Source organism: Galeopterus variegatus, unplaced genomic scaffold (assembly GCF_000696425.1).
Source record: "Galeopterus variegatus unplaced genomic scaffold, G_variegatus-3.0.2 Scaffold13794, whole genome shotgun sequence".
Classification (NCBI taxonomy): Eukaryota; Metazoa; Chordata; class Mammalia; order Dermoptera; family Cynocephalidae; genus Galeopterus; species Galeopterus variegatus.
The window spans coordinates 19,767-33,267 of NW_007739905.1; the positions used below are offsets into that span (position 1 = coordinate 19,767).

The following is a 13,501-nucleotide window of genomic DNA, read 5'->3' on the forward strand; positions in this document are numbered from 1 at the left end:
TTTTTTCCTTTTTGTCTTTTTTACTGACCGGTAACGGGATCGCAACCCTCGGTGTTGGGCCCGCACAGCGCTCAGCCAGTGAGCGGGAATCGGTCTCCACATGGGATCCGAACCCTCGGCGGGAGCGCCGCCGGGCTCTCAAGCAGCGCACTCTCCAGTGCGCCACCAGGCCGGCCCAGAAATCAGCTTTCTGCTGAATACTTGAGGAGGTCCAGACATGCATAGAAGCAGGAAAACATGGCCCGTAATAAGGAGAATAATCAATCAATCAAAACAAATCCAAAACTTACACACACAGTAGACATAACAAGGACATTAGAAAAGTTTTAATTATTCCGTATATTCAAAAAGTTGAGTACGCACATTGAAAATGTACTTTGAGAGATGAAAACTACAATGTGTACAAGGAAAAATACATGGAATGGGATTAATGGCAGATTAAATACAGCAGAAGAAAAGATTTGTAAAGACATAGTAATGGAAATTATCCTAAATGAAACACACGGAGGAAAAAAAAAATCATGGATAGAACATCAATTAAGTGTGGCACAACTTCACGAAACCCAATAAAGGTAAAATTGGAGTCTATGAATGGTGACAGGTAGAAATACCAAGGTCAAGGATTTGGATCTCCTTACAGGCCAGCTGCCAAAAAAAAAAAAAAAATCAAAATTTGATAAAAACTGTAAGCCCACAAAGAAGCTCAATGAACCCCAAAGTACAATAAAAAATGAAGAAAATTACACTAAGGTACATTATAATCAAACTGCTCAAAACCAGTGACAAAGACAAAATCTTAAAAGCAGTCAGAGAAAAAAAAAAAGACATGTTAGATAACACAGGAACAGATGTAAGCATGGAGCAAATTTTCCATCATACAAGCCCCACAGATGACTTCCCAAGAAAAATGTGGGGCTGGCTGATTAGCTAAGTTGGTTAGAGCACAGCCTTGTAAAACCAGGGCTATGAGTTCAGATCCTCATACTGGCCAGCTGCCAAAAAAACAAAAAGAAAAAAAAAAAAAAGGAAAATGGACAACTTTACAATGAAAATATTACAAAACACATAAGGGAACAAAGTACCATGAGTTGAAACACACTGAAGTCAGAATATAATGAAATTAATAGGAACAGAATATAGAAATAACTATGTCTAACATGTTAAAAACTTAAAGTACCTTGACAATATGGTAAGGGGATAAGCATATTTGAAAAATAAGACAATAGAACTTCTAAGTGAAAATGTTTATGATGAAAATCATAAGCATATTAGACAGAAGCTAGAGATCAAATTAGTGACCTGAAAGACAAATCTAAAGAAATTATCTAAAATGCAGCCCAGAGAAAGAAAGAAAATGTCAAAAATAAGTGATGTGGAAGACAGAGTGAGGCATAACACGTTTAACTGGTTTCAAAAGGAGATAATAGAGGAGATGGGAAAGAGGAATGTATAAAGAGACAGCTGGCTAGAATTTTCCAAGAGCTGTTCCAAGAGATGTTTGTTGAAATTCATCAATCTCCAAATCAAGGAAGCTCATCAAATCCCAAGCAGTTTATAAAAACGAAACCAGTGCCAAACTCCAAAGAAAAAAGAGGTCTTAAACGCATCCAGAAAGGAAGCAAATGATCCCAAGTGGATTCTTGACATATAGAAAGGAATGGTAAGCAACAATATGTGAGGGTACCTCAAAAAGTTCATGGAAAGATTTGTATTATCCTTTTTTTAAAAAACTTTAACCTGTAGGATCTGACACCATTAATTCTATTTTTCCATGAGCTTTCTGAAGTACCCTTGTAAATATGTGGATAAATCTAAACAAATATTGAATATATGAAAAATAATAATAATGGCTAACTTGTTGAACGGCCTAAGGCAGAACTGCAGAATTGCAAAATAAGAGAATATAAGATAGGTAGGAGGTGATTATTGTCAAAATGCTTAACAGTCTTGTAATAATAACAACAAGATAACTGCAGAAAGAACATAGACTGCATAATTTCCAAACCAGTAGAGGAAAAATATACGTCAAAAAAAAAAAAAAAAAAAGAAGACAAAAATGAAGGAGGAAAAAAAAAAAAACAGATAAAATGAGACTAATCAAAAAACCTCAATGTAAAAGCAACAATATCGGGCTGGCCCATCACTCAGTTGGGACAGTGTGGTGCTGATAACACCAAGGCTACAGGTTCAGATCCCTATATAGGGATGGCCGTTTAGCTCACATGGGAGATTGTGGTGCTGACAATACTAAGTGAAGGGTTAAGATCCCTTTATCAGTCATCTTTTTTTTTTAAAGCAACAATATTATTCAGTTGTTAAAATGAATTACAGCTATATATAGAGAGAAATATAAATAAATCTGAAAATCATAACATTATAAAGCAAAAGAAGTAAGTCACAAAAGAATAATACACATGGTTCTTTTATATAAAGCTAAAAAATGCAAATAACATTTTTTTGAAATATATAAAAAGAATAAAGAAAAGAAAGAAGATAATTACTGTGGAAGGCAGGCGGCTCTGATTGTAAACTATGTACTGGGAGCTTCTGAGATTCTCACAATGTTCTTTTCTTAAGCTGAGTCATGGGTACACGAGTATTTGTTTTAATTTTATTCTTCCTCACACACTCCATATGGTCTTTTGTACATATTACACATTAAAAAATTAAAAACACATAAGAGTGTATATAGTACACTTCCATTTATGTAATACACACATTGGTTCATGTATAGAAAATTATTTCTTAGACAGATACACAGGAAACTGTTAATAGGAGAAACAGTTACTTTTAATTGCATACCTTCTTTTGTAGTTTTTCACCATGTGCATATTCATATTCACAGTAATATAAAATGAACACCTACACATTACTTTATTCTCCTTTAATGTAATTGCATATATTTTAATATTATATTGTTATAAAGCATCTAATTGTTAAATCCACTCAGATTATATAATATGGATCAAATAATATCCTCTGAGAAATTACATATAGTTATTTCTTACTATAGTTTCTCTGACCGCTCTTAGGAAAGAGTGGAAAGAGCTAGAGACTGGCCCCTTAACACGACTACTGATTAAAATATGGAAAATCTACAGTGCACTATTGCGCTACATAAGGACCACACTATGATTCTATTCTAGATTAACAATTTTTCAGGGTCAATATGACAAAATATCTGTATCACGCATACAGAAGTTGTCCTCTAATTTGAAACAGATTTCCTTTGTGTAGTGTCCATGCCTTTTTCACAACAATTTATTATGTTTATTCATATAAAGGATTGAGAAATTCCTATACGTTAATCATTGAAGGATGAAATAACAAAGTAAGATACATGAGATACACATTCCTTGCCCTTCAGGAGCCGCCAGTTAAAGTAGAGAGGAGGCAAGTAAATAGGAAACAACTGTGAAAAAAACGTGGAAGAATAGTAATAGAAGTTTAGTGTCTTATAAGAATATATAGAAAAGAAAAGTTATAAGACTATATAGAAAGGAGAAGAACTTGAGCTTTAGAACTGTGGCTAACTAAGAAAATATTTAATGAGAAGAACTACTGAGTCAGGCTCTAAAAAATGTATGATTAGACATAAAATGGAAATTATAATTCATGTGATTTTTTACTATAGAACTTATAGTACAACATGCAATGCAACTTTACAGATTACTATATAGTGTAAGCTAAATAGTGCTTCACTGGCAATAACTTTATAAAATAAGTAAAACAAATCCAATTTCAGGCATATAGTAAAACTTAAACTTTTTTGGTTTGTTTTTAATTCTCAGATGAAAAAAACTACAGAATAGATATTCCATCTACACACAGATATTATACAATACTGAGACATGTAAACAGCAATTTAACTTAGTGGTCAATGGCTCAATTTCGCCATTAGTAAACCACACCTGAATGTGTGCCCGGCTCTGATGCTTACTAACTTTTCTGATCTTGGAAAGTACTTAATCTTTCTAAGTCTCAGTTTCCTGTAAAATGGGGATGAGTAAATGAGTTAATATATAAAAAATTATGTGGTGCCTTGCACAAAGTACTACATAATATTATTATATTCTTCCCATTTAGCGATCATCACAAATTTTAAAGAGTTCATTTTTCCATATGTACTGGAAAATATTCTCCTGAATATATGCAAAGATCAGTTTCTTCTAGTTCTATTTCTTTAACTCTCTGATTTTGCATTAAATAGACTTTAAGTAAAAACTTATTCTTCAGTGCTGACAGCTACTATAGTATTCAACTTAAATATTTTTATATATAGTTCCCTAGTTAAGTACTTAAAATTATATTCATGCATTCCCAACTGCAGCATTATATCCAGGTACACAGTAGAAAAGAAAATATATCCTTAAATTACACAGATTCTAGCTTAATTCTGAACTATAGATTACAAAACAATGTTATTAAAAACACTTAGCTCAGAAAGCTAATATAAAGTCAAAGAAAAAAATGGAAAAAAAAAACCCTATCTTCCTTTGTTAGAGTTCAGTGTGTTCGGTAAGATAGTCAGTGGATACTAAAGGTATTAAATATGAATAACTCCTATGTTATAGACTTAGATTCACAAAGAGTATGTCTAGAACATTTTCCACCAGCTGTTCAATGTAAAAGGGCAATAATGATGATTTTTACTACATATTAACTGAAAATTTCAAAGAGAATATTCAGCTTTAAAAAATATCTCAGTCATAAAGAGGGGAATTGGGGATAATTTATATGGGAGCCCTCTCAAAAATGTAAAAAACACAATACAAATTCAAGTGGAATATTGAACAATAAATCTTAGGTTTACAGCCTTATAAGGTCAATGAAAAGAACATAAAAATATTCTATTACAGTAAAAAACATATAGGTTTTATACAGGAAGGCATATTCAAAGAAAGAAATCAAGTTGCAAACAGCCTCTCTTATAACTAATTAACATAAAAATCACTAAATAGCATACTTACAGAGCAGTAAAGAAATTTATCCTGGTATGCCCATTTATAGTAAATTTAGCCCTCTTGAAATAAACAAAGGTCATAGCCAAAAGATACTATAAGGAAAAAGTTAAAAAGGAATATTAATGTTGTGCTTCCATAAATAAAACTGCTTTAAAATAGTTAACTTAAAAAATTTCAGATGAACAATAAGACAATAAAGCACTACTTATCCTTATTATAGATTTACCTATTTGAGTACTTATTTTTTTAGTTTCCTGTTATCCATATGAACAGTGACAAATAGTTACTTGACCATTTATCACAAGTAACTAGCATGGACTCCTAAACTTTTTTATAGCCAATAATTTTTGAAAACCCCATTTTTTTCCTAACGTAAATTTTGAACCTATAGAGAACTTAACAGTAAAGTAAATAACCATACATCCTTCATGTAGATTCACCAATTGTTAATATTTTGATAGATTTGCTTGATATCTCTATTTGTGTGTGTTATGTGTATACATAATTTTTTTCTGAATCCTTTAAGTAAGTTGCCGTCATCCACACTCACTTTTAAAAATAACCTTTAAGGGGCCGGCCCATGGCTCACTCGGGAGAGTGTGGTGCTGATAACACCAAGGCCACGGGTTCGTATCCCATAGGGATGGCCGGTTGGCTGAATGTGGGAGCATGGTGCTGACAACACCAGGTCAAGGGTTAAGATCCCCTTACCGGTCATCTTCTAAAAAAAATTAAAAAAAAAAAAAAAAAAAAAAACCTTTAAAAATGACTACTAAATGACTTCAGGCATTAGAATAATAAGGCTTAATTTTCGGGGGAAAATATTTTAAATGTATTAATAGATACATATATGTCTTAGATATGTCTAGCTTGATATTAGAACATATGCCAGGTTGTGAATGTTCAAATTAGAAAAAAGTTGTAATAATAATGTATCAGAATCTCTCTCATAAGATACTTATTCATCCTATCATCATAGAACTGGGCATAAACATGATTCCAAGATTTCACAGTAATCTCCAGTAAAGGACTCTTGAAATAGTGCTGTTACAGTACTTCTGGTTAGTTACTTTTCAAACACTTCCCCCTAGGGTCCAACAACTTTAATGTACATACAACTGTAACGTTTAAAACTACACAATGCCACATAAATTGGACATTTGCTATTAAAGCATTACTGTTATTTTTTTATTAAAGTGTTAGTAACATTTTTATTATGTTTTAAAAGATCCTTTTTCTTTTAGAAATACATCATGATATATTTATGGATAAAATGTTAGGCTGTCCAGGATCTGATCAAAATAATTCAGTCTTTGAGGAGAGAGATTCGAAGAAACAACAATAGCCAGGAGTTGATGATCACTGTAGCTAGGTGAGGCACATGGAGGTTCTTTGTTCTATTCTACTTTAAGTTGCGTGTGTTTGAAATTTTCCAAAATGAAATTTCCAAAATAAAAATGATTAAAAAAAAAAAAAAAAAAAAACCTCTTATTTTATCTTTGTCATTTTAGGATAAAAGCTCACATCAATACTAACGAGTATTTACTTATCTTGTCTTTTTTCAAACATTTGATTGGCGGCTATTTAATCGGTAGCTAAGCTCCCTTTTCTGTTGGTTGCTATACTATTTAAGTGTGATATGAACTTATGCTGAATTTTCTAATATGAAAGCCTGGTCCAAAATGGCATTTACAAAGCTGAAATTGTAACTATTCAGCTAAATCTAAAGAGCACAGAAAATATCACTATCCTCGTATGTTAGACATTTTTTTATAAAACACTTATTCCTAAATAAATAACAAGTTAAGCCATTTTACCTTTACCCTAAAGATTATTGGGATTTGTTTTGTCTGAATTACTTACAAAATATTAAAATGGACCACAAACTGCCTTAGTGTCCTGAATTGTCAGAATACTTTTTCTCCACAGCCTGATAAAAGTAATAATTCTGATGAAAATGTATACAGTCTATACAATTCTTGTTTCAATCAAACAGATATGGACTACAGTCACTTAAATCTAATCAGTAATATTCTACAATTCCTCAAGTATAGATGATTCTATGCTGTTTGATAATTCCAAAGATTAATGTGTAAGAATTCTGCTTTGAAGGAGCAATGCAGGCTCCTTTCCTAACCTTAATTAGTTAGAAAATTCTTACAAGGTCTCTTTAAATTTCTGATGAACTAAACATAATAATGCTGGTTAATTATTATATCGCTACCAAATTTACCTTGTCTGCAATTTTACAGCAGCAGTCCATCCGCAAGAAATCTTGAATTAATTACAGCAGCAGTCCATCCACAAGAAATCTTGAATTAAATCGTCATCTACAACAAAAATACCTATTACTTGTCTTTTAAAAATAGAACGTTTCCTTTTGAAGAATTAATTTCTATAACTGGACCTATGACTTGTCTTTTAAATATAGAATGTTTCCTTTTGAAGAATTAATTTCTATAACCGGAGATTGTAAATGTTTAGAAATCAAACAAAAATGGCTGGAACAGTGTTGTTTAAGGTGTAGTTTTCAGTTCTTGAGTATATTGCAAGAACTGTACAAAAAGGTACTGTCTTACCATTCATCTTCCCATCTGCTTTGCCTTAATATATAGCTCAGATTAGAAGGGGAATGGTAGAAGTGTTTGGTTTATTCAAAATCCAACAACACTTTTGAGAAATGTATCTTGGGTAACTCTTGACTAGCTTTTCATTCTTTCCAAAAACCAATCTTAAAAAGTGGAAATGGAATCCAATAAAAGATAACTCAGTCTTTAAGAAATAATTACTTAATGAATACTCTGTTTTCCAGGTATGTTTCACTTTTTCTACTACTTTCTCCGTTCAGTTTCCAGGGTATTTTTACTTTTGGATTCTTCTCTCCTACTTATCTCTGTTCCACTTATCTATCATTCAAATATATATACAAGTATCTACATAAAAATGTTTCTAACTCATTACTTTTGTTTTTCCTTTTTGTCTTTTTTACTGACCGGTAACGGGATCACAACCCTCGGTGTTGCGCCCGCACTGCGCTCAACCAGCGAGTGGGAACCGGTCTCCACATGGGATCCGAACCCTCAGCGGGAGTGACGCTTTGCTCCCAGACGGCACACTCTCCAGTGCGCCACCGGGCCGGCCCATAACTCATTAGTTTTTTATAATTGACACTTAATTGTGGAAAAACTGAATATTAGGACAAAAAGATCAACAATCAAAAATACTGTGTTAGGGCTCGCTGCTTAGCTCAGTTGGTTAGAACATGGTGCTTATAACACCAAGGTCCAGGGTTCTATCCCTGTACTGGCAAGCCACAAAAAAAAAAAAAAAAAAAAAAAAACCCTAAGTAAAACAAAACAAATTTGATTGCAGATTGGAAATCTGATGCAGAAAATAACAGCATCCTATTTGTTCATTATGAAATTGATAAAATAGATGTTTACATTCTAATTTTTAAGGACTTTATAATTACTGCTAGTAGAATATTTTAAACCTACCAAATAATTTAAAGAAAGCAGTCATTTCCTGAGGCTGTATAACTAAACAAGGTCCTTTCAGGTATGTAGATTTGCTGTTATTATGTGCATTTTTTTCAGATGCTTGCCAACTATCTTTAAAAACAGGACGCTTTAGATTAACGAGTTGTTTAGGCTGATGTGATCTATCTGATCCTGATTTTACATGAACAGTGACAGTAGGTTGCGTCTCACAACACATCTGATTGTGCCTCATTTTTGTTTCCCAAGATTCCTGTAAAAATAAAATACAAAATTATTTATCACACTCATTAATTTTATAAAAACAGCTAATTGGATGATACTACCAGATGGGGTCATTTGAAATGTTACTGCTATAAAAACGTTATTTGTGACAATGACTCACATTAGAAATTGCTTTTAGAATTCAGTGCTGGGAAAAGCTATGCTTCCTACATATAACTGATACACTTCCTCTTCCCAAATAATAAGATTCTGTATACCATTTTGCTTTGGCTACTATGGAACTCAAAACCAAATGTGAAAGTAATTATAGAAACTATGCTGAATTTATAATCTATTTGTGGTGTTCTTTTTTCCTGCTTGCATAATTTTATGTTATATACCACATCAAATTTTTTAAAGAACAAGACAAACTATTTCCAGAACTTAATTATTAAATCAAGTATTATATTAAAAAGTAACCCCTCCACACAAAAAAATATCTTCTTATTGGTAAAAAATCTTATTGGTAAATTCCTTGATCTATTACAAAATTCACTTATTCAATAAGCATTTAATAACCCCTCCATACAAAATAATATCTTCTAATTGGTAAAAAATCTTATTGGTAAATTCCTTGATCTATTACAAAATTCACTTACTCAATAAGCATTTATTGGTATTGACTGAAAAGTTGAATACAAGTCTAGCAAAGAAATGTATGTTATATGTGCTTTGAAGGATTTTCATAAATTGTTCTAATTTTAAAGTGTGAATGTATGACCCTGCTATTTGAGTATCTGATTATAAGTGTATGTGAATATACAGTGTTATAATCTAATAAAATCTGAAACAAAGTTAATACATCAATATTTACAATATACATAATCATTACCTTGTTTAGTGGTAATCAGTTCACTTAATTACTACACTTAGTATTACTTTTATGATCAAAGTATTTCTGGGGTAATGGGAAATGAAGGTATGAACAGCCCAATCAGGAAAACTACTCTAAGACCCTAATGAGAACCTCTGAATCCATAACTCACAGTGACCCAGGCAGACATGCCTCCCTTGGTGTTCAAGGAGTTAGGTACAGATTCTTCTTCGTGACCCTCAGAAACTTCCCTGCTAAAGGAAGGAAGGGAAAATAAGATTGGATGTAGTGAGGCAAGAGCAGCACTGTCCAATACAATGAGATCCACCTATGGAATTTTATATTTTTAGGTCCACATGAAAAAAACAAACAGGTAAAATTAATTTTGACATATATTTTATGGAACCAAATATATATCCAAAATATCATTTTAACATGTAATCAATATAAAAATTAATAACATATTTTACATTCTAAGTCACTGAAATCTGGTTTGTATTTTACATTTACAGCATATCTCAATTCTGATGCTAATTTTTCAACAAAGTAAAATGTAGTCCTATCAAAAAAATGATGTAGTGTGTAAGGGAAAAATATTTTACATTTCTCCAGTTTTTTATTTAAAGTTAAAATTAAATGCTTCAGTTGTACCAGCCACATTTCCGGTGTTTAATAACTATACGTGGCTAGTCACTAGCATGGTAGAAAGTACAGGGCTACACTATGAAGAACTAGGCAGAGGGAATTTTATTCAATCAGTCATACAGTTGCTTCTCTTCCCTGCACTCCCTGACATCTTTCTTCCTATATCCTAAGGTCCAGCCAAATTGAAAGAAATTATGGAGTTGTGGAAATCTGGTTTGTATTTTACGTTTACAGCATATCTCAATTCTGATGCTAATTTTTCAACAAAGTAAAATGTAGTCCTATCAAAAAAATGACGTAGTGTGTAAGGGAAAAATATTTTACATTCCTCCAGTTTTTTATTTAAAGCAAAAATTAAATGATTCAGTTGCACCAGACACATTTCCAGTATCTAATAACTACACGTGTCTAGTCACTAGCGTGGTAGAAAGTACAGGGCTACACTATGAAGAACTAGGCAGAGGGGATTTTATTCAATCAGTCGTACAGTTGCTTCTCTTCCCTGCTCTCCCTGCCATCTTTTTTCCTATATTCTAAGGTCCAGCCAAATTGATGGGAATTATGGAGTTGGGGGGGGGGGCTACAAACTCTATAGGAAGAGGAATAGATGATAAATTGAGCCTAGAGACTTGTGCAAGAACTTTCTGCTTTCCTACCCACCTCATCTGGGAGACAGCTGGATGTCTCATCTGCATCTTTTTTTTTTTTTTTTTTCAAAGTAAGAGCAGCCTTACATCTAGATGGAAAAAACTAAACGGTAAGGCTTCTCAAATTGGGGTATAGGGGATAGTCTCAGGGATGAGACATAGCAGAATACAGAATAAGTATGGCACATCTTCCAGGAGGTCAGTTTTACTCAAAGGTAAGTAACTTAAAACAGTGTTTTTATGTTAAAACAATCAAAGATATACAGTAAAACAAAATAGAATGCATAGTTTCTATTAATCATAAGGTAAAATGTCATCTTCACAGGAGACATCTTTACACTATTCCACTAGACCTTTATTTATTTTTTGGAATACTTCATATAAAATTTGAGAAAATTGAAAGAGAAGAAATGTCTAAAATTCCCCACGTAGAGATTCATTGAAGTTAATAAGCAAATACTGGCAGGAAAATTGTGGATAAGTAGCTTAAGGGGAGATGTTGTTAGTGCTACAGTGCTGGTCAAATTCCACCTGGAGGTAGCTTTTAGTTTTGCTCTTAGTTTATTTAGATATATCAAGAGAACAAGAGTTCTGATGGCAAGCATGAGGAAAAGAATGAAAGGCAAATTAAAATATGGGCCATCTCAGTAAGGGCAAGAGACGAGGAAAGAGGAAGAACTATGCTCACATATGGTAAAGTCCTTTAATGAATTTTTACATGGACTCTACCAACACGGAAAAATATCATTCCAGAATTGGTACATTCATACTTGAATAGAATGTCGAGGATTTGTTTTTTGTTTTTGTTTTTGTTTCGGAAACACATCACATCAATTTCACAGGCATCTGAAATAATTTCTTCTCTCTGGGAATAATATAAAGGGTGGTGGTTCACAGAATCATACAATGAGGAAAGCAGTAATGTGGGGATTCATCTGTCTATATGAAAAAGCTAATAGCAATGTCCTTAGGCAATTCAGTCGGAGCAGGCAGGTAAGCCTTAACTTAAAATTGCAGTTGCACACTGAGCACTTAATATATGCCAGATTCTGTGCTAAATGTTATACATGTATCATCTCATTTACTTCTCAAAACATCTGTATAAGGTGGGTTATAGAGTGTCCTACTTTGTAATTCAGAAATTTGAGGCTTAGAGAAGTTAAGACATTTTCCCATAACCACATAAGTTGTAAGTGATAAAACTAGGACTTGAATCCAGGACTGCCTAACACGAAAGTCCCAGATTCTTTAAACACTAAAGCACTTTTTTAAATATTAAATAAAGTCATGTATAAAACATTTGACACATAGTAAGCACTCCAATATTACTTACTGTCACATTGCCAGGAAAACATAAACCTAGCTACGAGGCTACTCTTTATATAAATTTAATTCTAGCATTAGCGGTGTAAATGTGTAAAATAAGTGGTGACTCAGTGGTTAACTAAGCCATTACTGAGGGGAAAAAAGATGGGCTCATCACCTTTTTTGCGAAAATAAAACAGATTTTAAAAAAGAATCCTTCAGATCCTCTCACCATCCAGATGTCCCCCCCCCCCCAAAAGAATACTTATTGAAATGACTACAGCTTTTTTCTCTATCTAATAAGCAGGATCTAATTATTGAAAAACAATATAGTAACTGTAGGACAGATATTCTGGCAAAATTGCTGAAAGCTTTCCTCCACAATTATGATGTTTTAAAGATTTTTTCTAATTTAAATAATCATCTAATGATTATAGAACACTTTTGACCTTAACCAAGTGCTAGGTGCTATGGTGTTTGCAAAATACAGTCAGGCACTGCATAACGATGTTTCTGTCACACAATGGACTGCATATAGGATGGTGGGCCAATAAGATTATAATGGAGCTGAAAATTTCGCATCGAATAGTGAAACCGTAGCCATAATAACATCACAGTGCAATTACTTTATTTTTTAAAATAAATTCACTGTAGCCTAAGTGTACAGTTTTTATAAAGTCTACAGTAGTGTACTAGTAATATCTTAAGCCTTCACATTCACTCACCACTCACTGACTCACCCAGAGCATCTTTCGGTCCTGCAAAGTCCATTCATGATAAGTGCCATCGGTGTACCATTTTTTATCTTTATACCATATTTTTACCATACCTATTCTATGTTTTGATATGTTTAGATACACGAATACTTACCATTGTGGTACAAATTGCCTAGTGTATTCAGTACAGTAACATGCTATGCTGTACAAGTTTGTAGCCTAGAAGCCAGAGGCTACGCCATATAGCCTAGGTGTGTAGTAGGCTGTGCCATCTAGGTTTGTCTAAGTACATTCTATGATATTTGCACAACGATGAAGTCACCTAAAGACACATTTCTCAGAACGTATCTCAGTTGTTAAGTGATACATGACTGCAATTACATAGCACATAAATTCAAATCTGATTAGCAATCCAACAAATTAGTGAAGAAGTGATCATTATTATAACTCAATAAAGTGATAGGAATACATGGAAACTAGATTTGAATAGCATTAAAGGAACGATGTTCTAGAAAATGAGGCTGGAAATGTGAACACATGCACCCACCCCCTTTTATTTTAAACGTGGAAATAATTAGAAGGAAGAAAATGAACAGCAGCCAGATGGGACAGTAGTCAAATGAGATTTTTTTTTTTTTTTTTTTTTTAA

At 32.9% G+C, this 13,501-nt stretch overlaps 1 protein-coding gene across 1 annotated transcript in view; it reads right to left on the reverse strand.

Moving 5' to 3' along the window:
* Positions 1-9,786, reverse strand: part of LOC103581733 (speedy protein A-like) — a 28,688-nt gene extending 18,902 nt beyond the window's left edge. The window contains 5 exon segments of the mRNA XM_008563495.1: positions 4,971-5,056; positions 7,198-7,229; positions 7,268-7,294; positions 8,462-8,714; positions 9,712-9,786. Of these exon segments, the coding sequence (XP_008561717.1) occupies positions 4,971-5,056; positions 7,198-7,229; positions 7,268-7,294; positions 8,462-8,714; positions 9,712-9,729 (416 nt within the window). The 5' untranslated portion in view covers positions 9,730-9,786.
* Positions 9,787-13,501: the final 3,715 nt, after the last annotated feature.